This window comes from Callorhinus ursinus, unplaced genomic scaffold (assembly GCF_003265705.2).
Source record: "Callorhinus ursinus isolate GAN/ISIS: 27379988/994484 unplaced genomic scaffold, GSC_fseal_2.0 scaffold31, whole genome shotgun sequence".
In the NCBI taxonomy this organism is placed as follows: Eukaryota; Metazoa; Chordata; class Mammalia; order Carnivora; family Otariidae; genus Callorhinus; species Callorhinus ursinus.
In genome coordinates this window covers 6,870,772-6,896,750 of record NW_027397093.1, presented here as the reverse complement: position 1 = coordinate 6,896,750, position 25,979 = coordinate 6,870,772, and the positions used below count along the sequence as shown (strand labels likewise).

The following is a 25,979-nucleotide window of genomic DNA, read 5'->3' as shown; positions in this document are numbered from 1 at the left end:
ACCCCACCCCGTCAACACCCCTTGGGCTGCATCTTTCCTGTGCGGCCTGCAGAGGGCAGTGGTGAGCCCAAGAGGCCAGACATCCCTTGGGACCTGGTCACCAGCTGCAACCACACAGGAAAGTGCCCCCCCGCCCAGAGCCTCCCCCCTCCCCCACCCTTCCCTCCCTGCACTTTCAATGCATGTGGCATTTTATTCTTTTTTTTTTTCTTCTTCTCCCGTTGAAGGTCTGTTCCTCTTTCCAGATGGGTCCCACCCAGGCGTATAACAGCCAATTCATGAACCAGCCCGGGCCACGGGGGCCTGCCTCCATGGGGGGCAGCATGAACCCCGCAAGCATGGCGGCTGGCATGACACCCTCGGGGATGAGCGGCCCTCCCATGGGCATGAACCAGCCCCGGCCGCCCGGCATCAGCCCCTTTGGCACGCACGGGCAGCGGATGCCCCAGCAGACCTACCCGGGCCCCCGGCCCCAGTCCCTTCCCATTCAGAGCATAAAGAGGCCATACCCGGGAGAGGTGAGTGTGACAGGAGGCAGGTGGTGGCCAGGGTGGGAGGCGGGGAGCACCCAGGGCTTGAAAACAGAGGGGCTGTGGGCAGGACTTTGGAAAGGGCAGGAACTGACCAGCGCCAAACCTGGACCAAAAGTCTGAGCCTTAGGATGGAGGAGTCGGGCTCCTGGCTTGGAGACCGGCTCTGCCATTTTCCAGCTGGAAGTCCTTAATCAAGTCCTGTTCCCTGCTGGAGTCGTGGTTTTTCATTTGTAAAAGACGGTGCCGATCCAGCCCATCTCCTAGGGCTGCTTGGGAGATGTGAATGAGGGCCGGAGGGGAAGCACTTGGCCCCAGGGCCGGCGCAGGCAGCAGAAGCTGTGGTTAGCGTGGTGTTTGGTCTCAGCACAGACACGGGCCCAGTGACTTTGGTAAGGAGCGAAACCTCCTTGGGTCCACGTCCTCACCTGCACACGAGGGCTTCTCACTTGCAAGAATGAGAGAGGGGACAAAACCCTGTAGATACCTAAAGGCTGTGCACATCAGAGAAGTGACTGGAAGGCAGACAGCGTGCTTCTTAGGGCTCTTCTCTGCCAACTGTCAGCTGCTCTTTTGGGAGGAACACTGTGTCATTGGCTGCCCAGCCAGCTCAGCCAAGAGAAAGGTGAAGATTTTAGGAAGTAAAACCCACACCTGTCCTCTGGGAACCCAGACTTTAGCAGGAAAGGGGATCACCTTCCTGGAAACCTGTCTAAGCAGGAGCCCATAGGCCATGATGCACAGGAGGTATCTGGAATTCAGCGTGAGGTCAGAGAAAGAGGACTTCCTGGAGGGGGTGTCATAGGGCCTTCCGTGAGCAGTGGGAAGAATTGGCAGTGAGTGGCCTGTCTGGGTAAGGCTTTAGTTCACCTGCAAAAGACACAGGGACCCTAGAATCCTGGCCCAGTGTGTACTCCTCAGGAAGCCTGCCTTGATTCCTTACCTAGGCAAAGCTCCTTGCTGAGTAGTCTCCCCCACAGCTATCTGCTCGCCGCCCATTCTCAGACTGGCTCCCCCTGACCCCCACCCCACTTGCCTCCAAACTGTGGCCTTCAGCTTGACCTTACAGTGGATTTGGAGTCCAGAGGTTAAGTTCCTCAAAGGTCTGTGTGATTCCCTCAGCATTCACCCTGGCTCGGGCTTGGCCATTGTTGGCGGTGTCCTGAATCCAGAAGGGGAGAGGTCAGAGACCTCCTCAAACACCCGCGAGCCTGGCTCAAGCCCAGACACTCCTGGATGGCATTGGTTCAGGGAGGCACCAGCCAGAGAAGGACAGTGGCTCCCAAGGTCCTGGCTGTCCTTGGGGGGAAAGGGGGGGGTTGGTGCTCAAGCTCCTGGCCTCACTCCCACACACAGCCCCCACAGGAGTTCTGGAACCTCTTTCAGCCCCTCCATGCTCAAACTCCCCGCGTCCCTGCTGGCTGGGCGAGAGATGCGTCTGCAGACCCAGCCTTGGGGTTGCCGGCACCTTAAGGAGGTGATCCCAGGAAAGGAAAGGCAGAGAAATTCCCAGTTATTGCTCCGATGTCCACCTGCACCTGTGGCGTGCTCTGTCAAAGGCACACACCAGAGGCCTTGAAGTATTTCTACTCAGTCATCCTCTTCATAGAATGCCGATGCTCCCCAGCTACAAAATGCCTGGCACTGGGCTGGGACACTGGGTGATCACAGCCCGCGTGGCCTGACCCTGCCTGGGAAGGCGGGCCTCACCTTGCAATGGCACGGTTCTAGAATCTCTGAACCATTGAAACGTTGGGGCAGGTGTCAGGTTGGCTGGTCCTGCACAGGACTCCTCTTCGGTGGCCTCATGGGCCCCCAGCTGCACTCCTCCGGTGATGTGACAGGAACCACTGTCACACAGAGCAGCCACTATACTGCCACAGTATGAGTGGCAGTGTTCCTCAGCACTGACATGGACTCCTCCCATCCTCCGCCACTTACCTCTGGATCCTTCTTTCATTTGCTAAGGGAGTATTTATGGAGGGTCTGCTCTTTGCCAGTCGCTGGAACACAGCCGGGACCTCGGAGCCTAGAGGCAAGAGAGACGGTTTAAATAGATAAGGAGCTTCAACAGACCTCACAGGATGTCATGGCCTGGAGTGTCTGGGTGGCTGGTGGCCCTGAGGGTCACCTAATCTTACAGAGGAGGCGGGGTGGCTGCAGGGTGGACATCAGCATCATTTTGTAGATCTCCAAGGACAAGGATCCTGCCCCTCCCTTGAGCTGTCTCCTCTCTCAGTTGCCTGTCTGGAGAGGGTTGTCTGGAACCTCCACAAGCCTGCTTCTCCCGACCTCTGCACGCGTGGCCCAGAACTGAACATCAGTGTGTTCTGTTCAGTGTGGGGTGTGGGGCCAGAGCCTCCCATATTCAGCCTCTGAATGCAGGGGTTGAGGGGGCCACCTTTCCGGAAGCACAACCCGTTGTCTGCATTCCCCTGCCACACACCAAGTGCTGGGAGACACATGAAGGGGGCTTTAGAATCGAGCCCCCTCCTAATGGCATGAATGAGAGGCTCTGAAAGTCCGGGGGGCAGGGTACTCGGAGAAGACCGCTTCACGGGGAGCGGTCAAGCCAGACAGACAGACGTCATGTCCCTGATGTCAGGGCAGCCTCTGGTGCCGCCCCCTCTCTCTGGGTGGAGAAGGCAGTTTATCGGTGGAAAATAGCAAGGACAAAGGTGAGGGGCCAGGGCACGCCTGGCCTTCTGGTGAGTGGCTTGGCTCCGTGACACTGACAGCCTTTCTCCTCTCCCCTCTCTGCTGCCACAGCCCAACTATGGAAACCAGCAATACGGACCAAACAGCCAGTTCCCCACCCAGCCAGGCCAGTACCCTACGCCCAACCCCCCGCGGCCGCTCACCTCTCCCAACTACCCTGGGCAGAGGATGCCCAGCCAGCCGAGCACCGGGCAGTACCCACCCCCCACGGTCAACATGGGGCAGTATTACAAGGTGAGTCCTACCACCCCACCGGCCCCTTCCTTCCTCACCACCTCATGTCCCCGCCCCCCACCTGTGTCATCTTGGTCCTTTGTGTCCGCTGAAGTCACCAGGGGGCAGGCAGAGATCTCCAGATGTATCCTCGTGTGCTCAGAGTCATGGCCAAAATGTCAGGCTGGCAGCTCTTGGTTCCCCACAGACAAGGGTTTTCCCCTTCCTTTTTTAGTGTTTACGGCACACACCAGATGATCATCAAGGAAACACTTTTTTTTAAAGAAAAGCATCCACCTGGATATATTAATATTACCTTCTAAGCCTTTGTTTCTCTATTGCACGTGGGTATCAATATGTTATATAGTTGCTATTAAGGTTGTAACGTTGAATCTGTTTCTTCCAACTTGACTGTGAAATCAGGAGCATGTTACTTACTGCTACAGAGTCTCTGAAGTTCTCACTTTTTAAGGGCGCCTCACCTTCTACGGATATAAACCACATCGTATTTTATTGTTCCCTTCATATGGGATGTTTGCAATGCTCTTGGTTTTTCACTTTCCAAGTAACACCGTGATGAATATTTTCGGGCACATAGCTTTTCCCTTCTTTGGGATTATAAAGCTCATTCTCAGTAGTGCAGACTACTCTGGACACACTTTACATTTATTTGCCCAGGAAGCATGCTCACTTCCATTACCACCCACCACTGCTCCAACTTCAGCATTCTAGGTGTTTCTATTTTTGCAAACTCTTGCTATGTAACTAGCTGTGGACAGAGAGACGAAATCCCATCCCGGGGTGGGGGAAGGGGTGACCTGCTCTACCCCTGTCCCGCGCCACACCCCAGCACTGGATGGGCCTCGTCAGCATCCCCTGTATGACACTTCTGGCCAGTTTTCATATCAGGAGAGAAAGCTGGCCTCTAGGAGCTTTTCTGCCTCCCACTTTCAACGCGTTGTGTATCTTGCTTTAACAGCCAGAGCAGTTTAATGGACAAAATAGCACCTTCTCGGGAAGCAGCTACAATAACTACAGCCAAGGAAACATCACCAGGGTATGTTCCGGGTTTCATCGGGCGTACTTGTGTGACTCGGGGGCCCGGCCACCCGCACCCCAGGCCCACGGGTGGGAGCACACTCCCGGGTCCTCAGCTCTGGAGCACACTGATGCCCACACAGAATGCACAGGTCCAGGCAGGTGGTCCGGGGATGAGTAAAGATTAAGAGCAGAAGGGAGAGCGGCCTTCTGGGGAGCCAGTTGCCCAGCGTGCTGCAGGCCCAACTCCCATCTGAGGACCCTGCTGGGCTGGGGGTGGAGGGTGTAGCCTAGAGCAATGATGTAGGCAGCCAGAGACCCCAGTGCTGGCCGGCATAGAGGGATTTCCACAGGGGGCCTGGCTCTCCTCCCTTGGGGGAGCAGGGACCATAGCCCCAGGACTGCGGGGCGGGTGGGGTGTACGTCCGTAGCCAGAGTCCCTCCTAGCCCTGTGATCTCATAACCTACGTATGGTTTTTTTTTCCTCCAGCCTCCTAGGCCAGTTCCTGTGGCAAATTACCCCCACTCACCTGTTCCAGGGAACCCCACGCCCCCCATGACCCCCGGGAGCAGTATCCCCCCCTACCTGTCCCCCAGCCAAGATGTTAAACCACCCTTCCCACCTGACATCAAGCCAAATATGAGCGCTCTGCCGCCACCCCCAGGTGAGTGCCCTACCTCCTCCCTCTGTCTGGCCAGCCCCACCTCCTCCCTCTGTCTGGCCAGCCCCACCTCCTCCCTCTGTCTGGCCAGCTCCACCTAGGGCCCTGCGGTGGGCCAGGAGCCAGGGGGCTTGGAAGTTGGAGTGCCTGCGGGGGCTGGGCATGTGGAAAGGGCCGGAGGGCTTGGAAGCAGAGAAGCCCCACCCACAAGGGAAATTTGGGGTGGAGCTGGGCTGCCAACAGCCCTGAGCTGCTGGAGGCTGGGAGCAAAAGCGGCTCCCAGTCGTGGAGAGGGGCTGGGCAGAGGAGCCTGAAGCTTCCAGAATAAGGAATAGGTGCGGTCAGAGGGGAGTAGAGCCAGGATGAGTGGGACATGGGACGCAAGGACGGTGGGGTGTGGTGGACTGACAGAAGCAGCGGGCTCCCTGGTGTGCACACAGGCAAATAGCCCAGCTTCTGTGGCCCTGTTCCCACACACACACCCCTGCGAGTCCCCTGAGTGTGCAGCTAAGAGTGTGAGTCGTGGGGGGGGGGGGGGGGGCTCCACCCACAGCCCTGGGGCCCATGCTCCTGTGTGCCCCTGGCGGCCACGGGCGTGCGGCTGACCCAGCTCATCCTCCCCACCCAGCCAACCACAACGATGAGCTGCGGCTCACCTTCCCGGTGCGGGATGGCGTGGTGCTGGAGCCCTTCCGCCTCGAGCACAACCTGGCCGTCAGCAACCACGTCTTTCACCTGCGGCCCACGGTCCACCAGACACTGATGTGGAGGTGAGCATCATGCTGGGGGCACAGGCCCAAGCTGGGTTGGGGGAAGCGTCCGGTGGTGACATCCCCGGCCCAGGCATTGCCCTGAGCAGGTAATTGCAGCATCTGCCGGCTGCCTTCACCTGTTCGGCAATGTTGACTGGGCCCCGCTCTGGGCAGGGTTTGGGGGATATCACGGGGAACCTGCAGGCAGGACTTGGCAGGTATGGTGGCCCAAGGGCAGGGAGCAGCTTTCACTTAGCGTAGTCCTGAGAGAGTGGTCGGGGATGACCTCCTAGAGGAAAAGGGGGCTAGCTCAGAGCCAAAGGCAGGTAAAGCAGTCTTCCAGGAGGGAGGCTGGGCTGGCAGGCGGAACTTCAACATGGCTTGTTGTGGCTAGAGCCGGAAAGTAGAGGGATGAGGCTGGATTGGGCAGGACCAACAAGCCCTGCAGGTTGCCAGGGGTTGGCCACTGAGCCAGGCCACTGCTCAGACATCCAGACACACCAGAGAACAAGCGCAGGAGGTCCCTGGCTGGGCCAGGCCCTGTGTTGTCTGCCTTCTACACCTGACCTCCCTTGATCTTGTCAGTGGGCAATGCTTTTCCCATTGACAACGAGGCCAGAGAAGTCGATTAGCTTGGGGGAAGTTCTCACAGCAAGCAGCAGAGCTGGGACTCGGGCCCAGTTCTCTTAGATGCCAGAATCCATTGGTGTCCCCATCCTCGGTCCTTGCTCCTCAGGCAGGACTCACGCCGCCCTGCCACCCCTCTACCCAGAGTCTCTCAGCTGCCCGGTGGGTACCCGAAAGACACAAGATGGGTCTGCACTGGGCACATATACACAGCTAAGTCAGTGCCTTGACCACGCCAAGTGAGCTTCGGTGGGGGCTGTAGACAGAGCTGAGTGGGTGAAAGGGTGCAGGAGCTCAGGTGCTCAGGCAGGAGGATGGAGGGACCCCTGTGCAGAGGCCCTGCTCACCCATCCCTCCTTACCCAAGTGCCCTCGCCTGGGAGGTGTCCCGTGGCCCTGGCCTGCTTGGTTTCCACACTGCCAGGTTCATGAGGATCCCCTTCCGTGCTGTATCTTTGGCGCCCACCTGGGCGTTGGGAACTGAATCAGACATGGCCCAGGCCCGTCCCAACCGGAGTCTGGGTGGGACATCATCAGCCTCCCAGCTGGTCTGGCCACATTAGTGTCTGTCCTTTTTTGTCGCTCTCTCTCTCTGTCCTGGGAGAGCAGGTGTCACCCTCATAGGGAGGGGTCTGGAGGAGACCAGCCGAGCAGTGGGGTGTGGCTGGAGTGAACAGTGTGGGGGAGCGTGGGTTGTCGGGACGGGTTTTGCCTGGAGATGTGGGCAGTGGTCCTATCCAGGTTGAGAGAGGACAGTGTGGGGAAGCGGGGGCAGCAGTGGCAGCTGAGGACGTGGGGCCCTGAGGGGCTCGAGCTGTGGTGAGGTAGAGGTGTGCTGCCTGGCCAGGTGTCACCGAGCCACGGGCAGCGCCGTCTGAGCCATCCCCCCCCCCACCCCCGCCAAGGTCGGACCTAGAGCTGCAGTTCAAGTGCTACCACCACGAGGACCGGCAGATGAACACCAACTGGCCAGCCTCGGTGCAGGTCAGCGTCAACGCCACGCCCCTGACCATCGAGCGCGGCGACAACAAGACCTCCCACAAGCCCCTGCACCTCAAGCACGTATGCCAGCCGGGCCGCAACACCATCCAGATCACCGTCACGGCCTGCTGCTGCGTGAGTGTGCGGGCGGGGCTGAGCGTGTGGCGTGGTCCGCAGCCTTGTGCTTGCGGCTCTGTCCCCATCTCCGTAGCCACTGCAGTGACCTTTGCCTCCACACACGTGCGGCAGGCCCCCCGGGGCTGTGGGATAACCTTCAGAGCCACCGAGCTCTGGCCGTAGACGTGGCCTTTCCCGCTCTCACGCCACAGCCCCCATCCGGTCCCCACACCTGCCTCAACTTCCTCCTGCAGGCCCCTCCGCCTGGACCCCTTCTCCCCGTGTCCCCCATCTTCTGCCGGTGAAGGTCCGTGTGCCTCGAAGCCCGGCACTGTTCCGGCTTCATTCACAAGAAATTTTTATATTCTCATCATCTTTTGACCCAGACCCAGCTCCGTCAAGTCTGGAGTTAACTTTCTCCCTTCTTCCCCCAACCCTGCTGTCCTAGAATCGAGTGTGTATGTGTCCCTCCGATTTGTGCCCTGCTCTGGGACCACATCTGAGCCACTCTCCTACCCCCCAGAGATCAGGGCTTGGTACACAGGGCTTGCTCAGTGATCCGTGGGGGAGGAGATTGCCTGCCCCACTCTGCTGGCCTCTGTGGGGGCACAGGAGAAGGAAAGTCACTGATCCTGCCCTGACCAGCATAGGGACGCCAAGGCTACCTAGAGACGGGAGTCACAGGCTGGGGAGTACTGTCAGAATGAAGACCCTGTAGGGGCTCGTGAGGGTATACAATCCTGGAAAGCTTCCTAGAGGAGGGAGAACAGGGATGACACCCTCTGGCAGGAAGGGCGGAGGACACATGATGGGGAGCAGTGCTGGGCGGGGTCAGGAAGTGAGGCCAGCTCCCGCCCCGATGCCAGGTGTCCCATAACCTGATGCCAGGGGTGTTTCGGTGTCAGCCCAGGACCCAAGCAACTATCCCAAGTGGTGATCTCTCCCTGAGTCTCCAGGCTCACGGGTCCCAGGACACATCGTGGGACAGAGTAGCATCACCATGAATCAAGGGCCCTTTCCTGGGCTTGGCCTTCAGGGGCCTTCGGGTACACGTGGTTGGGGGGGCGCACAGGGGGGCCGTAGGGCGGGGGCTGAGCACACACTCTTTCCTGGCAGTCCCACCTCTTCGTGCTGCAGCTGGTCCACCGGCCCTCCGTGCGCTCCGTGCTGCAAGGCCTCCTCAAGAAGCGCCTCCTGCCCGCCGAGCACTGTATCACAAAAAGTGAGTATGGGGGCTCAGGGAGCGAGAACCAACCCCAGCCCGTGTTCATCATCCATCCGTGTTCCTCATCCACCCAGGACCAACCTTTGGCTCTGTGCACAAACCCCGGGGCCCGAGTGCCTCTTGGCGCACCAATCCCCACCCCCAATTCATGTCCCTCTTTCTGGAGCTTTGAGGATGATCAGATGAGCATGGCCTCTGAGACCTGCCTAGCCTGGACGAGCTGGCTCACAGCACAGGGGATGAGGCAAATTAAAAGGAAACACCGTGCTATAGACAGGCCTGGCAGGCTTCCTGGAAGAGGTGATCAGCTAGAAGATCACATCTTGGAACTGGACAAAGGGGATCTTCAGCAGAAGGGAGGCCCAGGGGTGGTTTCCCAGCCGGCCTCCCCCTCGACAGTTTGTGGCTAAACTAGGGAGAGGGACTTGGCTCAGAGTCCAGTCCTTTGGAGGAGACACCCAGGTTATTAGTGAGGGGCACCACGCAGGGAGGTGCCCCACGGCTCCTCCCTCTGTGCTGCTTCACGTGACCTCCTGAGCCCCCGGTTCCCACCAGGCACTGGTCCATTCTCACCTCCACCCTTGCAGAAGTGAGTGCAAGAGCGCCGGGCCCAGAAAATCCGTGGGCAGTGTGGCCTTCTGGGTTTCTGCACATGTGGTAGGCAGTCCCCCTTTCTAGGGAAGGCGGGACCTGTTCCGCAGAGACTGGGGAGCTGACATGGTGACCTCTAGGGACACATGCCTCCCACACATGGCATGTGGGGGCTGCCGTCCCAGAGTGCTGGGTGACCCAGGGTGGGCCCGGAGGGCCAGGTTCCCCTCTGATCAGGCCGGGGTGCACCAGTTATTCCTGGGGCCTCCCAGTGTCTTCGGGGTGGTGGAGGAGTGGGGTGTGTTTGAGCCACAGGAGGGGGTGCTATGTGTGCAGGACGGCCCCGTCCTCCACATCCACCTGTGCCTCCTGCCCCCACAGTCAAGCGGAATTTCAGCAGCGTGGCTGCCTCGTCAGGCAACACGACCCTCAACGGGGAGGATGGCGTGGAGCAGACGGCCATCAAGGTATCTCTGAAGTGCCCCATCACATTCCGGCGCATCCAGCTGCCTGCTCGAGGCCACGACTGCAAGCACGTCCAGGTGAGTGGTCCCGGCGGGGGCGGCTCCACGGGGAGCGGGGTGTGAGCCATCCGGCTGGGGTGCTGAGGGGAGGCAGAGGGGCCAGCGGGGCCTGGCTCTGATCCACAGAGCACTCTGTGGCCATCGGCAGCCGTTCGTATTCACCCACCCCGGCCATCGTTTGTCCTTGGAGCATCTTCTCCCTATGCCCAGGGCTCGGTTCCCAGGGAACCAATTTAGACAGTCCCTGTCCTGACGGATGTCGGGCGCCAGCTGGAGGTCCTGCACATACGGCCACAGCTGGTTTGGAGCCCGAGAGTAAGGACACCTCTGCCTGATCACTGCCGTGTCCTGGGGCCTTGCCCCCAGCAGGTGCTCAGTCAGGGAACGAGTGACTCTCAAGAGTCTGGGTTGCTGCAGTCGGGCACTGTGCAAATGTGGGCGGCCTGGGTGGGTAGGATTCCCTGAGGGGCGAACTGCTCAGGAAAGACTCCCAGAAAAGGATACAAGGAGCTTCATGGTGGGGCAGGAGCTTCCCTGTGGGAGAACAGTGTGGGCACACAGAGTCTGGGCTCTCGATTTGTCTGACACACGTTGACGAACTGGACTGGATGTGGTCTCGGTGCCGGGGCTAGGCTGACGGGGAGGCTGGCGTCCACGCTGCCCCCGGCCTCCGTGAGAGGGGCCGTCAGGTGTCAGGGTCAGTGACGGGCACGCCAGGAAGCCTCCTCAGAGGACATGGGTGAGGGCCACCAGGCTCAAGGGTGGTGTGAGGAGTGACGTGTGCAGGGCGTGGGGGTGGGCGGCTTGTCGTGCGAGCAGCAGAAAGGCCCCGTGACGGCCACCCGCGACACCCCAGCCCCAGGCCTCTCCCAGCACTCCTCTCCCTCCCTGCTGGGAGATCCTCATAAGGGTCCCGGAGGTGGTGGCACTTGCATCTCTGCATCTGCTCATCTGTCCGGCTGTCTGTCTCCCGGCCTCTGCAGTGCTTTGACCTGGAGTCGTACCTGCAGCTGAACTGCGAGAGAGGGACCTGGAGGTGTCCTGTGTGCAAGTGAGTAACAGCCACCCCGGCGGGAGCCTCCCCACTTAGCCGCGAACGGGGGGAGCTCACTGGCCCCCCTCTGGCCCTGCTCTCCGGGGCCCAGCCGCCTGCACCTGCCTTAAAAGCAAAACAGGGAATCCAGACAGGGCAGAGGAGCTCCAAGCACAGGGGTGTGAGCGGTCCTCTTGTGTCCAGCTGTCACGGGCCACCCTCCTCCTGTCACTGCCTGCCGTAGGAGCCAGCAGCAGAGGCTCTTTGACACAGTGGGGAGGGGTGAGCTCTGTTCCTGCTCTCCAGGGTCCAAGAGCAAAGACCAAGCCCCCCCTCTCTTTTTTTCCAGTAAAACCGCTCTGCTTGAGGGCCTGGAGGTGGATCAGTACATGTGGGGCATCCTGAACGCCATCCAACAGTAAGTAGGCCTCCCCAGCCAGGGGCCGTGGGGGTGGGGGTGCTGGCCCGGATAGGCTGACGTGAGCACGGGGATACTCCTGATAGCCCCTCGCTCTCCAGGCTGGCCGACCACTCGCCCGCCCGAGCTCTCACTTCTCTGTGACTGTCTCAGGGACTTCTCTACCTGGGGGCAAAGGAACTTTCCAGAAAGGACCAAACTCAGCCAGAGCAAGACCGTGCCCTGGACAGCCACTTCCAGGGTGGGAGGCCTTGGGGCCAGCTGCTGTGTGCCCAGCCACTTACTTTGCTCACCTTAGTCCCCCACTAAGATCCCTCACACCTCTGTCCTGTACAGAGTGTGGTGAAAATGGGGGCAGGGCCACCTCAGTGTCTGTCTGAGCTGGAGACTCCCGTATCCCAAGACCTCAGTTCTGCCCCGTTGCTCCCCCCAGCTCCGAGTTTGAAGAGGTCACCATCGACCCCACATGCAGCTGGCGGCCAGTGCCCATCAAGTCAGACCTACACATTAAAGATGACCCAGATGGCATCCCCTCCAAGCGGTTCAAGACCATGAGTCCCAGCCAGATGATCATGCCCAACGTCATGGAAATGATCGCAGCCCTGGGCCCTGGCCCGTCCCCCTATCCACTCCCACCTCCACCGGGGGGCACCAGCTCCAGCGACTACAGCAACCAAGGTGGGTGATACTGGACAAGGAGGAAGAGAGGAGACCCAGCAGGGCCCCAGGATTTCTGGGCTCCTGTGGCAGGTGCAGGGGGGCGGGGTGAGGGAGGTTGAGGTCACTCGACCTAGGGGTACAGTGGCCCATTCGACACTTGTCCTCCTCTCCTTTGCCACCTGGTTCCATCCAGCCCTGTGGGGCAGCACCCAGCTAGGAAGGCACGAGTGAAGAGCTGCCCCATGAGCCAACCTCCTGCCTCTCCCACGCTGCCCTGCCCTGCCTCCTCGAGCTCCAGGGGACAGATAGCGCCTCGACTTCTTTGGAGCCTGCTTTGCTGGGGCCGCTAACAGAACACTCCCACTTGGAGTTCTTGCCCCCTCCCTGGGCCCTCCCACGTTACCCTGTGACATCTGTATTGTCCCTGTCCCTGCAGCCCGCCCATCCTTCCAGGCACAGAGTCCAGGGGTCCGGAGCTCCAGTCTTTGGCCACCAAGGTCACCGTCACTGCCTCTAACTCTCCCTGCTGCCCAGACCAAGCTGTACCCTACTGCCCTGGATTCCTAGAAAGTTCCCAGCTCCCTTAAACACAGGGGATGGAAGCTTCCCATGGGATCTAGGCTCCTGTATGATTAGAGGCTCAGAGAGGTGAACCCACATAGCAGGGGCCCACAGCGTGCAGAGGGCCCCAGCTTTGCAGCATGCTGGGCCTCTGGTCCCTCACTATGGCCATGGGGTGGAGGGAGCGGTGGCCAGGGAAGCCAGACAGCTGATTTCTAATGGTGACCTCCAGAATCTGATGCTGCTTTCTTTGCAGACTGGGTAGATCCCGACCTCCCACTCTGGGCCCGGGTCTTCCCGCTGCTGAGGTGCAACCACCTGGGGGCAGTGGGAAACAGGTCTGGGGGCCTACTCAGCAGATCCTGTGCAAGGCTCAGACTTGGGCCTCATCATCCCCGCCCCCCACCTCAGCAGCCTGGCCTACCCCTTGCTCAAGCTCTGCCCCCCCATAACTATAAAACAGCTCACATCCTGGGATGCTGAGGCCCCTCAGAGAGGGATGCGTCGCTGCCCTGTCATACAGCTGGGCGGTGTAAGGCCGCGGGAGCCAACTCCAGCCTCAGGGGCCAGGACGCCTCTTAATTTACATTACCCTCCCTCCCCCACCACGGGCGGCTGTCTTTCCCCCTGCTGCCATCTCCTTCCCTCCCCAGGCAACAACTACCAGGGCCATGGCAACTTTGACTTCCCCCACGGAAACCCTGGCGGCACGTCCATGAACGACTTCATGCACGGGCCCCCCCAGCTCTCCCACCCCCCGGACATGCCCAACAACATGGCCGCCCTCGAGAAACCCCTCAGCCACCCCATGCAGGAAACTGTGAGTACCTTTTCCTCACCCTGACCGCCTCCCCCCTGTGCCCCCATCCTCTGCGTGGGACTGATGGGAGCAGAGGGCTCCCCCTCCCCGAGGACCGTTCTGATATTTGCCTAGTTGCCTCCCGGGCAAAGGGGAGGACGGAGAGTGAGAATTGGGTCTGGAGGAGCTCAGAGGGAGGGAGAGGCCTGACCCAGGCTGGGTCATGGCCCTTTGGCATTCTCGGCCTTGGCTGTTTCACTCGGGCCGTTGGATTCTCAGCTGGGGGAAAGCTGCAGGCTCCCATCTGCACACACGGCGCATACACGTGTCCACCTCCCGAGGGTACCCACCTCGCCACTGCACACACCAGCCCCCCCCCACCCCCACCGCCTCTCTCCCTGACTTACACACACTCTTCTGCTGACCTACTGTAGCCCCAGCCATCTAGAATTTTGTCTCAGACCCAGGCACTTGCTCCCCAGGGGTCTGAATCTTCAGGGTGTCACCACCTCCTGCGGGAAGAAGTGTTGGCAACTCTGTTTAGCCTGAGAATATCCGCTTCTCGTTCCACGTCACGTTTTAACACACACCCACCGGTGGTAAGAGGCCCGGCCATCCCCTGGGTCCTCAATCCGTGAGCACTGCCTGGTTCTGTTCGACTTCGCAGACATTTCCTGGGCCTGTGCTCTGGGCCAGGCCTTGTGCCCATTGTGAGCAAGACAGATGTGAGCCTTGTGCCAATGGAGCAAAAGTTCTGGCAGTGCTCGGATGGAAGGAGTTGGGTTTTGGGAACACGGAGGCCTGAGGGCTGAAGTCAGGCCTCAGTCATCTTGTGCGTCCCTGGTCTCTCCCCTTAGGAGGAGGGGGTGGTCACAGAAGGCCTGGCAGTGGGGTTGGGCAGGCCTGCACAGGAGGACAAGGCTCCGGGCCCTCTCATCTTCCACCATGTGGCCTGGGAGGAAGGGCCTCTGGATGGCATTATGTTCCATACAGAGTTGGCTCTGCCGGAAGCCGTCTTGTGGGCAAGAGCCACCGATTCTCAGCAGGAGTGACTGTTAACTGGAAGGCTGACAGGCTGAGAGACAGTGTAGCAACTTTCCTCTGGAACTCCAGAATGCCACGTCAGACGTAGCTGCCGTCACGGGGCCTTAGCCACCTTTTTGCAAGTTACTTTCTGCCCCGTGGGGCTTCTGACTTCTGGTGCCTCTCTCCTAGCCCCCCTTCCTCAGCATTCCGTGCCCCGGAGTCACGCAGATCACACTCCACACACACTCACGTCACACACCCTGACTCACAGCTCTCGGTTCCGGAAAATGGCCACAGGATGCCGCGTACTTCTGGGTCCAGCAGGCTTTCTCCTGCCTTCTTAGCCGGGCCAGCTGGGGTCTTTGCACAGGGACCTAAGCCCTTAGGTGACTTCCCAGCCCCCCCCCAAGATGCTCCCCAGATATGTACTGTCCTTCCCCATGTCTGGGCTTTTGCTAGGCGGCAGCTGGATCCAGAAGGACGGCTGTGCAAGAGGGACAGTAGGGTCACAGATAAACTGCCCTACACCACAGCAGCCTGGCTCTGGCTGAGCATCCGCTCCCCGCATGTGGGAACTGGCGGAAAGTCTCCAGTGAGGTGTTGGTTCGCCGCAGGACCCTCCCTTGCATAGAGCACCTGCCCCTCTGGGCCCTGGGACATTCCAGCAAGTTGTCAGGGCCAAGGGGGACAGCTGTGTCAGCAGATCAGGGGACTGTCTGTCCTGGGCTGGGCTGCTCCAGGAGTGTGGAGCCACTCCCTGCCCCCCTGACTGGGCACTGTGGGGCACCCACAGGCGTGGCTTTGGGGTCACAAGCTGGCCTCATAGTGACGGTTGTGGTGGCCGTCCTTCCCGACTCTCTCGGTCCTTCATATCTCGTGTGCATTCCCCACGCAGTCCCACGGTCCTGCGGTCAGGTCCCCGCTTGGAGGGGCTCGCTGGACCGAGCAGAGGCCCACCGCAAGGCCTGGGAGCAGCTTCCAGAGAAACAGGGTCTGGAGGTCGGGCTGCTGTTTCCCAACCCATAACAGAAAAACAAAATGTCTGTGTGGCCTGGACGATGGGGTGGGTAGGGAGGTACAAAAGGACCCAGGAGACACGTGCTCACTGGCCGTCTGGCTAGTCCGTCTCACCTGGACGAGCACAGTGCAAGCAGGGTGGGGTGACCTGTCGGGTCCCTGGCAGTAGGGTGAGGGTGCTCTAAGACCGGAACTCTGAAGGGAGGCCGTTTGGGACAGCACACAGACCAGCATACGGCCCCCTACCCGGCCACAGCCCCGTGTTCCAGTGCATATGCCCGCGGGGAAGCACGGGCCCTCTGGTTTGTCTGTCAGGGAAGCATCACCTGCCCTAGCCTCAGCAGGGAACCCCCCCACCCCGGACTCAGTGAGCCCTTGGGCTCAGGGCGGGGCCTGGAGGACCCCCAGAGAGGCAGCCTATTGCCGCCTAGGTGGATGGCCAACAGGAAGGGTCTGGCAATGCGGAGAAGCGCCCCCAGCTCTGGAACCTCTTTGGCCAGCGTCGCCCACCGACCGGGGCCCATGGTGGGGCGCAGACCCCTCCCGAGCTGCACGCCTGCCCATGCTGTCTGTCCGTGTCTGCTCTCTGCCGCCCCAGCCCGCAGGGGGGCCTGCACCACGCTGCCAGCAGCACCCCTCCCGCCGCCTCCCCGCTCCCTGGAAACATGCCCATTTTGCTTCTCCATTCTGCCCTTGCTGTTCATTGTGGTGGTGGTGTCCGGGCCGCAGAGGCGGAGGGGCTTGCAGGGGCCTGCAGCCCGCTCTCAGTGTGTGCTTGTCTCCGAGCCCCTGGCCGCCTCCCTCCCGGACCCCCACGGCCTCAGAGGCCCCCTCCCCGCCTCCCCCTCCACAGCCTCCTGGACTGGCAATTTTGGGGGAGGACTTTTTTTTGTTTGTTTCTCTGCAAAACAACAACAACAAAGCATTGAGCTTTGGTAAGGGGGTGGCTTTGTTTTGGGGGTTTGTTATTTTCCCGGTTTTGTTTGGTTTTCATTTCTCCAGGCATCTCGTCGCTGTACCTCGTCACCTCACATTTCTTTTCTCCTGCTCTCTCCTCCTCCACAGATGCCACACGCTGGCAGTTCTGACCAGCCCCATCCCTCCATACAACAAGGTTTGCACGTCCCACACCCCAGCAGCCAGTCAGGGCCTCCATTACATCACAGTGGGGCTCCTCCTCCTCCTTCCCAGCCTCCCCGGCAACCGCCACAGGCCGCTCCCAGCAACCATCCACACAGCGACCTGACCTTTAACCCCTCCTCAGCCTTAGAGGGTCAGGCCGGAGCGCAGGGAGCGTCCGACATGCCGGAGCCTTCGCTGGATGTAAGTTGGGGTCACCACTGGCCTTGGCCTGGGACTAGGCCTGGTGCCGGGACCTGCCCAAGCGCAGGGGTGGGTGTTGAGGGCTCAAGGCCCAGGGTGGAGGAGGTGCAGCTGTGAGGGGGTGGGTGGGTGGTGGGTGGGCCTAGCCAGCCTGCCTCCCCTGGCTCCAGAACCAGGGGACCCCCCCCAGCAGGGAAGCCTCCCCGAGGGTCCCAGCATCCGTTCCCTGACCTTGCCAGCGCCTGCCCTCTGGCCCCCTGGGCCACAGTCCTGCAGCCCCCCCCCCCCCCCCCCCCCCCCCCCCCCCCCCCCGCCGCCCCCAGGCCCTCACAGGGTCCCCCGGGGGCAGGGTTCTGGAGGAAGCACAGGAAGGCCCCTGCCCTTCTTCTGACCCCCTCCCCGCCACCCCCACCCCCCACATCAAGCTTGCCATCTCAGTGTCCGCCACGCTCTGGCCTGAGGCAGGGGAGGGGCTGGAGTGACAGGGTCCCTCTGTCTGTGTCGCCGGTTTGTGTCTGTGTCCAGTTTCCTGTCCGTGCGTCGTCCATGCCCTGTGCTTCTGCTTGCTCCATCGCTCGCTCTGAGAAAGGACCAGCCTCGGGTCGTGCCCGGGTTCCCGGGGCAGAAGTGGGTGCCTGAGATTCAGGGGTCTCCCACCTTGGGACCCGAATGGTCTGGAAAGTGGGGTGGAAGGAGGCTCCCTGTGATGGGGGCCGGGCAGCTGGCTAGAGGCCCCTGCCCCTCCCCTCCCGTCCCACAGCCCTGGGCTGTCGGTTCCCGGGGAGGAACCTGCTCCCTCCTCAGCCGCCGCGGTCTGCACGCCCCGGTCCCTCTGTCGCCCTCCGCCCGGGCAGTGTCCGGCTGCATGGCGAATGGGGTTTATTCTGCGGCGCGGCCGTCTTGAATTCACACCCAGCTCTCCTCCGCAGACCAGGCCGGTGGGGCTTTTAGGTTCATGAGGATCCCCAGTGAGACAAAAAGGCTCCAAGGGCCTCACAGTGGAGGAGGGTAGGGACAGTGTGCAGCCTCGGCCCCGGGGGCCACTGGGAAGGATGGTGCTATGCTGCCCTCCAGTCGTAGGCTCACCAGGGAGCAGTGAGCTCTTGAAGGAAGGTCCGGGGTGGCGAGAGCAGCAGGCACCACGCGGCCTTACGTGCAAAGCCACGTGGTTCCGACTGGGAGGCCCATGTGACCCACACCTCCTCTGGGCAGGGTCTTGGGGCCAGAGGCACAATGGGATCAAGAGAAAGCCCCTTGATGCCATGAGCCTTCCCAGCTGGTGGGCCAGGGGCACCCCCCTCCCAAGCCGGGAATAAGCACGGGTATGCCTCAGACTAGCACTGTGGCCTGGATGCCTTTGAGGACAGCCAGCATGGTTAGTTTCCCCTGTTGGGCCAGGACCCCAGGCAGCAGCTAGAGGGCATGTGCCCCTGCAGTCCTCACCCTGGGCCAGCCCAGCCCCTCAGCTGACACCTCATCTGGGCTTCTGTACTTCTCTTCCAGCTCCTTCCAGAACTCACAAATCCCGATGAGCTCCTCTCGTACCTGGATCCCCCTGACCTGCCGAGCAATAGTAACGATGACCTCCTGTCTCTCTTTGAGAACAACTGAAGCCCGCTCCTCCATTGGGGCCATCCCTCCCCACTCTGCCTCCTTCCCCGTCTGTCCCCCACACACTTTACCACTGGGAGCCCATGCCCTCAGACCGCCCCTGCTGCGGCCTTCTCAGAGCAGAGGGGCGGGAGGGTGCACTGTGAAGGCTGTGTGGGTCTGGTGCCCATGCCCAGAGCAGGCCCTGAAGATGACCCTCGCAGTGGGGAACCGGCCCAGCGAGAGGGCACACGCTGATGAAGGCTTCCTGTCCCTCCGTGTGTGCTGATTCCAAACGACCCTCCAGTGCCCCCGAGGTTCTTCCGGTTTCTAAACTGTAATCCTGCCTCCCTGCTTCCTGGCCCAGAGCCTCCTTCAAGTGACTGTGAGCCTGAGAGAGGGGCACCCCGAGACCCAGGCAGCCCCCCCCCCCCGAGCCTTGGAGGAACAGTGACGGTTGGCGGCAGTGAGAACGACCCACCCTCCACCACCACCACCACCACCCACCACAGAAAAGCACAAACCTCTGGGAAAGAGAACTCTCTCAGGGGCCAAGGCCGTCACTTTGACCCCTGACCTCTAAGCCGAGATACCCTGTAAAAACACTCCTCTCTCAGAAAGCAGAGAAAAGGACAAGATTCTGTGTTTGAGGGAGGGTGTGCCATTCCTGCTTGGGGACTGGTGCGCAAGGGGGTCAGGGCCTCCTCAGAGCCAAGACAACGCAGCTGGCCCCACGACCTCTGGACTCAGGCCGGGGCGGGGGTGTGGGGGGCAGAGAGAGAGTACCCAGCCGAAAATATTGTGCCCTTAGTTGGGGGGCAGGGGGATGCCGCCAGCCGGAGTCGGATGGGAACGGCAACCTACAACTTTTGCTCCAAGCCGCTCCCTGTTTTTAAATGACAATGTAATGAAGCTACGAAGTCATCTGAGAAAAGGGACGGTGGACTCAGTCGGCAAGCAAACCATTTCTCTCCATGCGTCCTGTTCCCTTCCTCCTGCCCCAGCCCACCTCTCCCAGACTGTTACGTGGGACACCCGCCTCCCTCTGCCCCCGTTCTCTGTCCACCCTGCCAGCCGGGGGCGCCGGTGGAGAGGCGGGAGGCTCGGGGCACCTGCGCGCGCTCGGCAGCAGGAGCCCCGGGCTTCGGCACCTGCGCGGCCCGGCTGCCCCATCTGCCCCTGTGCTCCAGGCTGCCCCAGCTGCAGCCCGGTCCGTCACCACACGTGCCGGAATGTGCCCGCAAGCATCCCGTGGTGTTTCCGTGCCGCGCTTGGCTGCCGGCTTCTCCCTTCCTCCGTGTCCCTCTGCCACACTCCTGCTCGCTCGAGCAGAAGCAGCCTCTGGTTGTCCCTCCACTGCTTCGCTCCATCCGGCTTCCTGCTCTCGGAGTCTCCCGGGGAGCTTGTGGGGGCGTCCGTTTTGTTTGGGGGTCCTCTGTGCCCCCCCCCCCAAGCCGCATGGCCTGTGATGCTGCTGTGCCGTCAGGTCACTTGGGTCACGTCTGTGAATTCGTTGCGCCCCTCCCTGCTGCTGCCTGGGGCCTCCTGCTTTCCGTCCACTGTCCGCCGTTCTCAATCCCCGTCTCCCCTCCCCTCCCCCCCCCCGTGGCGGGTGGTCCCCAGCACTCCTCTGGATTTGACCGGAACGGTGGCCCCAGCTGTTGACTTCCCAGTCACTGTACCAGACGGCCGGCACAGGGTTTTCTGTAGGAAAGCTGCCGTGGTCCCCGCCCCCTTTTCCTTTGTCCCATTGTCGAGGTTTTTTCAGACAGTGTGGTGTTCCGTATGCAAATCAATTATTTTAAGAATTGCTTTTGTAAATATCTTTGTGAATATTTTAGTATTGTCTTTGATAATATTTGACATTTTCATGACCTGGTTATAGCCTTTGCTGGTGTTTTTAAAATACCTTGACTCAATGACAAAGACCGAGTCCTTTTTTTTAAAAAACAACAAACAAAAACAAAAAAGCAACCAGGGCTATTTGTACAGATGAAGGGACAAAGTACATGGGTGAGTGAGGTCAGGCCGCCCACTGCTTAGAGCCATCCCCAGTCGGCTGGTGGGGACTAGACGATGCCAGGTAGCATGTGGCCATCCTGGCCCGGTGGCCAAGAGCCCTGGCGGGTGGCCACCCTCTGTGTTAGGCCATCTGGGAATGTTCTGCCCCAGACAGACTTACAAATGCCTTCCTTAGAAGTTCCTGCTTCCTGCTGTGCTACTTTTTTCCCAGAAAGGCCTGGGGTCCCTTCTGGTTCTTATCGGGTGTCCCCACTCTGCTCACCGACCTACCCACAGCTTTCTAGTACAGAGGGTCAATCTGCTCCCCACAGCCCGGGCTCTGGGCACCTCCCTCAACCATCTCTGCATGGAAGCCAGGGCCTGGTTCCCTGAGGCAGGTTTCCTGGGGCCCCTCCCACGCGAACCTCCACCAGCAAGTTGGGCAAAGAGCTTTCCCGAACCGTGGTGCCTGAAGCCCGTGCTCTGGGGACATGCTCTCCCAGAGTGATTTTGGAGCCAGGCCAGAAGGGTGAGGGAGGCAGAAAGGTGTCTGGGGCTGGAGCAAGCCCCGGCTGGTGACAGATTCAGGTGACAACAGCCTCCCCGAGCCAGGGCGGCCGGTTCTGAACTCTAGGGAAGATGCTTCCCTCATCCTTTTGGACGACTACTTGGAGCCATAAGTAACCTCAGCAAAAACGAGGCCTCAGCAAGCCACTTCTCCATGACAAGCACCCACCCAGGCCGTAGACGCGTTTCTGCTGCCACTCCACGAGACGGACAGGGTGTCAGCGGGCAGGCGGGAAGGCCCGAGTACAGGCAATCACCCCATCTCCTTGGTTCGAAGCTTTACCCGTGTATCATGTTCCCTGTAGCCATTTTATTTTTTAAGAAACTTCTAATACTTTCTCCCTCACGGAAGCCCGAAACCCCCCAGAGAGCTACCCGTCTGCTCCCTCGACCTGACCATCTAGACAGGACGACGTCAGCAGCAGCGACTCAAGGGACAAGGGACGTGTGTACATATGTAAATGAGAAATAGAGACACGTTAACAGATGCATTCATTTCCCTTGGAATGTGTATTGTTTTTATTTTACGGAACAAAACAAAACAAAACAAAAAAAAAAAGGCTTGGAACTCCATCTTAACGTGGAAAAACTAGATCCTGTTTGTTAGCGTTCGTGAGGTCTCTCTTCACATTTGTCTCATGTAATATACTCTGCCCCTGTGTGGAAAGGAATTTTTGTTCTGTTTTGTTTTTATTTTACCTACATGTACTATTTAGCTTCAGTGTACTAGTCCTGCCACCTGTGTATTTTTAGGGTGCTATGGAAATAATGAAAAGAAACGGGGATTTCAGAAGAAAATTGTAACCAAATTCATACTTTGTATAATTTTTTGATATCATGATTGCAGGTGATTCACACGTACACACATAAACACACCCACAGTGCAGCCTGAAGTAACCCCCACAGAAACTGTCATCACCTTCGTACATCTATGTACAGTGCAATCATTTCATACTTTAAACTGGTCAGAAAACTAATTGTGATTTCTAGTCTTGCAAAGCTGTATGTAGTTAGATGATGTGACAACCTCTAATATTTATCTAATAAATATGTATTCAGATGAAACCTGTATATTAGGTGTTCATGTGGTTATTTTGTATTTAAAGATCAAATTATTTGACTATTGCTAGACATTTCTATACTCTGTTGTAACACTGAGGTATCTCATTTGCCCATGTTAATTGTTTTTTAAATAAATTGACAAAAAACGAAGGTTTGGCGAATTAGCTATTTTGTGAATTGTAAGGAGTGGTTTGGGTGTTTGTTTCTGCTTCTAAACCACCACCCCTGCCTGATCACCCAGCAAAAACAAAAAAACAGCAAGCAAGCGGGCAGTCAGGAGGTTTGGTGTTAATCTGGAGGAGCCCCTACCACGGGTGTCCCTGGAGGAGGCCCTGGGACCTGGGACCGGGTGATCATGTTCAGACCCCAGAGCCGCCTCCTGGTGGGACTCCAGTTTGCAGCAGGCCCCGCTCCTGTTAGTGGGACAGCTGGGGGCTCAGGGAGGGTGTGCAATGCTGACCAGGCTCAGAGCAAGCCCCTTGTGGACTTTCTAGGTTTGCAGAGCAGGAACCTATCCATGCCAAGGCCCAGAGGGTGCTGTCCAAAGCATCCAGAATGAAGATCTGGAAGCCCAGCGAGGCTTCATGGATCCTGCTGACTCAGCCGATCTCACCCTTGGCTGGCTCTCTCACCGTCTCCCTCTGGCCATCGTACTCCCCAGCACCCCTGCCCCCCACCATCCCAAGGGACCTTGGGATTTCTCTTGGATTTTCTCTTCTCCATGACTGTGCTTTGCAGCGGGGGGCGGGGGGGGGGGGGTTCTGTAGCCATAGCCCTTACCCAGGCCACTGTCCTAACTACTTGTAGCCTCAGCCCCTGACACAAACTCACTGCCCTCCCTGTGTCTCCTCCTGGAGTTTGGGGAAGTGAATCTGATGCTCAGAGCCCAGTACCGGGCCGCTGCCCACCCCGCCCCCCCAAGCTCTGGGCCTGACCTTTCTTCCACGGGGACTGGGTGAGGGCATGTTCCAAGAAGGAAGTGGGGGCTGGCAGGCGCCCCCAAATATATCCGCTGGAGCGTAGCTGGGTTGTGTGTGTGGAAATGCATGTCAGGAGAGTGTACAGGTCTCCTAAGTGTGACGGGGTGGGGGGTGGGGGCACGCAGGAAGCAGCCAGGATGAGGGGTGCGTGGTTTCATCAGCTACGGAACTGCCTGTGGGGAACGGGGTGCCTAGAAGTCCCCTGCCTGTGGGGCTTCTCCAGGGTAGCCAGTTTCTGTTTCCGGTGGGAGATGGAAGGTGGGGGGAGGAGAAGTTACATTAAAAATGGAATCCTGGGGCGCCTGGGTGGCTCAGTTGGTTAAGCAACTGCCTTCAGCTCAGGTCATGATCATGGAGTCCCGGGATCGAGTCCCTCATCGGGCTCCCTGCTCGGCGGGGAGTCTGCTTCTCCCTCTGACCCTCCCCCCTCTCATGCTCTCTCTCTTTGTCTCTCAAATAAATAAATTAATTTTAAAAAAATGGAATCCTGGCCACTGCTGAGCCATGGACGCTGCCTTCTACCCAGCATCATGGGGGCAGGAGGCGTTTTCTCTGAGAGCAGACACCCCTCCTAGAGGAGGGGTCGCCTCAACCTCCCGTCGCCTTAGCACAGTGCTGCTCCAGGACCCGGTGAGGGATCCGCGAAATCCACCTGGGCTGTGACCAGCACCCCTTCCTGAAATGGATGAGAGCAAAGGAGAACAGCAAGAGCACTTGGGAGGGTTCCAGAGTAAGGGAGGAGATGGATCGTGAAACGTTCGTTGCAGTTGTGCGTGCGTGTGTGTCTGCTGAATCATGATGTCAAATTAATTCTTACTTGTGGGTTGTGGTTGAAAACAAAAAGTTTGAATGCCATCGCCTTCAAGGCAGGAAGTGGGCAGGGGATGGGGAGAGAGAGGCAGGGCAGTAGGCTTCCCTAACGGTATATAAAAAGCAAACCGTCCCTGCGTTCTCACTTCGGGGCCTGAAACCAGCGTTACTGCTAAATACGGGTCTGTGCTGCCTGTCGAGGCTGCGTGGAGACCCACCCGCCCCAGCCCCACCCCACCAACTCCTCCAGAGCCTGGTCACTTCCTTCTCCGGGCCTAGCATAAGTCCCCAGGAGGAGCTCGAGGAGGGCCTGGCGCTCAGGGCTGCTTGGAGGGCGGCCCCCCACCTGGGGCCACACATCCCATCCTCCAGCTCAGGCGTCATCTTGCGTTTCTGTTCTTTGCAACCCACCCCACAAAGCCCCCACCCTGATGCCAATGACTGTCCCTCCACATAAGACCATAGCGTGCTGTTGGGGAAAATCACTCAGTCCCCCAGGTCAGTGCCAGGACAAATCAGGGTCTCTAGCCCCCCTGAGACCTCAGGGCATGGTCTCCGACCCCCCTATCCACCCATGTCCCTTGTTCTGTCCTGTGCGCCAGCCTCCTGCTCAACAACACCCACCTCACTCTAAGCAGGTTACCCATCACCCAAACCCTCCCACACCGTGCTCCCCGACCCACGACCCTACCTCCACCCTCCCCCAGCCTTATCTTCTTCTGTCCAGGCCCAGAGGATGTGGTGGCCCTTCTCCCAGCCCCTGACACCACTACCTCCTTCTCTTCCCAAGAGGGGCTTCACTCCATCAGCTGGCCCCTTTCTTGCACCTTCCCCGGGTCTGGAGCTTTGGATCCTGGCGTGGTGAGGCCTACAGCCCACATCCCCACCCTTGGCCATCCACCTCTCTCCACTTCTTCTCATGCAGACTCCTTGGCCGAGGAAGCTGCCCGTGCTCACTTGTCATCCTCCACTCCCTACAGCTCACGTCTCAGAAGTACTCTGAAACTCCTCTTGCAAGCCCACCTGTGACCTCTTGGTCACTGAAGTCCATGCTACTCTTGGAGACTGGCCCTCACAGCTGCATTTGACAGTGGCCGTTCTCCTGGAAACTCTTCTTTTGGATTCCATGACAGCCCCCTCCGTTGGGTCTTCAGCTCTCCTTGAGTGCCCCTGACCGTGCCTTCTTTGCTGTCTTCACAGGCTCCTGTCGCAACTAGGTGCCGTGGAGCTCCCTCCAGTTCCCCTGCATCTAGCGCGCATGGCTCGCAACCACTCTCCACCAGCGAACCACCTCAGCAGCCAGGGACCTCCTTGCCTGGAAGGTTACCCACTCCCCTAAGGTTGGCCCACCGCCAAACACTGAGTGCTAACAGCAACCACGGGACAGCCTCTTTGCTGCTTGCCGTGTGGTTAGTTGCTCCAGAGTCTTCCCTGTGGATCCGGCCAGACTTTCCCTGAGGCCATATGCTTGCTCGACCCTGTCCCCATCCGTCTTCTGCCTCACGGCCTCCCTTGTCGGTTCCCCCTGAGAGTGGTCCCTCGGTGAATCACAGGAACCTGAAGGCCTGACTCAGGCTCTGCTCCTAGGCAACCAGACCTAAGGCAGCGAGGGCTTCGAGTGGGCCTGGGAGCCAGCCTTGGACGACAGGATGCTGGAGACGGTCACCGACCAGATGGGAACGGGGCCCCGTCACTGGTGACAGCACCGGCCTGGGACAGCCAGGATGCGCTGTGTCTTCCACCTGCGGAGAAGGGGGAGGGGCTGCACCTGCTGGGGCAGTGTCGCCGGCCTGTGACAGGTAGGAGGAAAGAATAAGCGTTGAGACTGTGGAACTGAGAGCCTATTGCTACGTGCCACTGATTCATCGAAGAAAGGAAATTACAATCTCAGATCTCTTACTTGGCGATTTAAGACAAAGTTGTGCAAGTCCGAGGAAACCGAAGGGAGGAAGCATTGCAACACGCATCTCCTGCAGCCGGTGCTGATCACACAGGCTTCACTGGCAGAACCTCAGAGAGCGGTCGGCACTCCGTCCCGTCAGGTGTCCTACGCCAAGATCGGGCCCCTAATAGGGAAGGAGTGAGACCCCAGGACTTGGGATGGGGAGACTTGCACTGAGACTTCCCCCTTGGCAAATACCTGTTGCCACTTGGA

At 59.5% G+C, this 25,979-nt stretch overlaps 1 protein-coding gene across 7 annotated transcripts in view; it reads left to right on the top strand.

The window, feature by feature from the left end:
- ZMIZ1 (zinc finger MIZ-type containing 1) overlaps window positions 1–22,198 on the top strand; it is a 232,484-nt gene extending 210,286 nt beyond the window's left edge. For 5 of the 7 annotated variants that reach the window (XM_025850356.2, XM_025850357.2, XM_025850355.2 and 2 more), the window contains 14 exons: window positions 228–518; window positions 3,300–3,482; window positions 4,441–4,518; window positions 4,990–5,164; window positions 5,790–5,931; window positions 7,445–7,655; window positions 8,754–8,859; window positions 9,835–9,995; window positions 10,961–11,028; window positions 11,360–11,428; window positions 11,862–12,106; window positions 13,303–13,469; window positions 16,557–16,814; window positions 18,318–22,198. In XM_025850356.2, the coding sequence (XP_025706141.1) occupies window positions 228–518; window positions 3,300–3,482; window positions 4,441–4,518; window positions 4,990–5,164; window positions 5,790–5,931; window positions 7,445–7,655; window positions 8,754–8,859; window positions 9,835–9,995; window positions 10,961–11,028; window positions 11,360–11,428; window positions 11,862–12,106; window positions 13,303–13,469; window positions 16,557–16,814; window positions 18,318–18,425 (2,262 nt within the window). In that variant the 3' untranslated portion in view covers window positions 18,426–22,198. The remainder of the gene's footprint in view (window positions 1–227; window positions 519–3,299; window positions 3,483–4,440; window positions 4,519–4,989; window positions 5,165–5,789; window positions 5,932–7,444; window positions 7,656–8,753; window positions 8,860–9,834; window positions 9,996–10,960; window positions 11,029–11,359; window positions 11,429–11,861; window positions 12,107–13,302; window positions 13,470–16,556; window positions 16,815–18,317) is intronic. The other 2 variants (XM_025850358.2, XM_025850361.2) reach the window with 2 other exon arrangements.
- The last annotated feature ends 3,781 nt before the right edge of the window (window positions 22,199–25,979 follow it).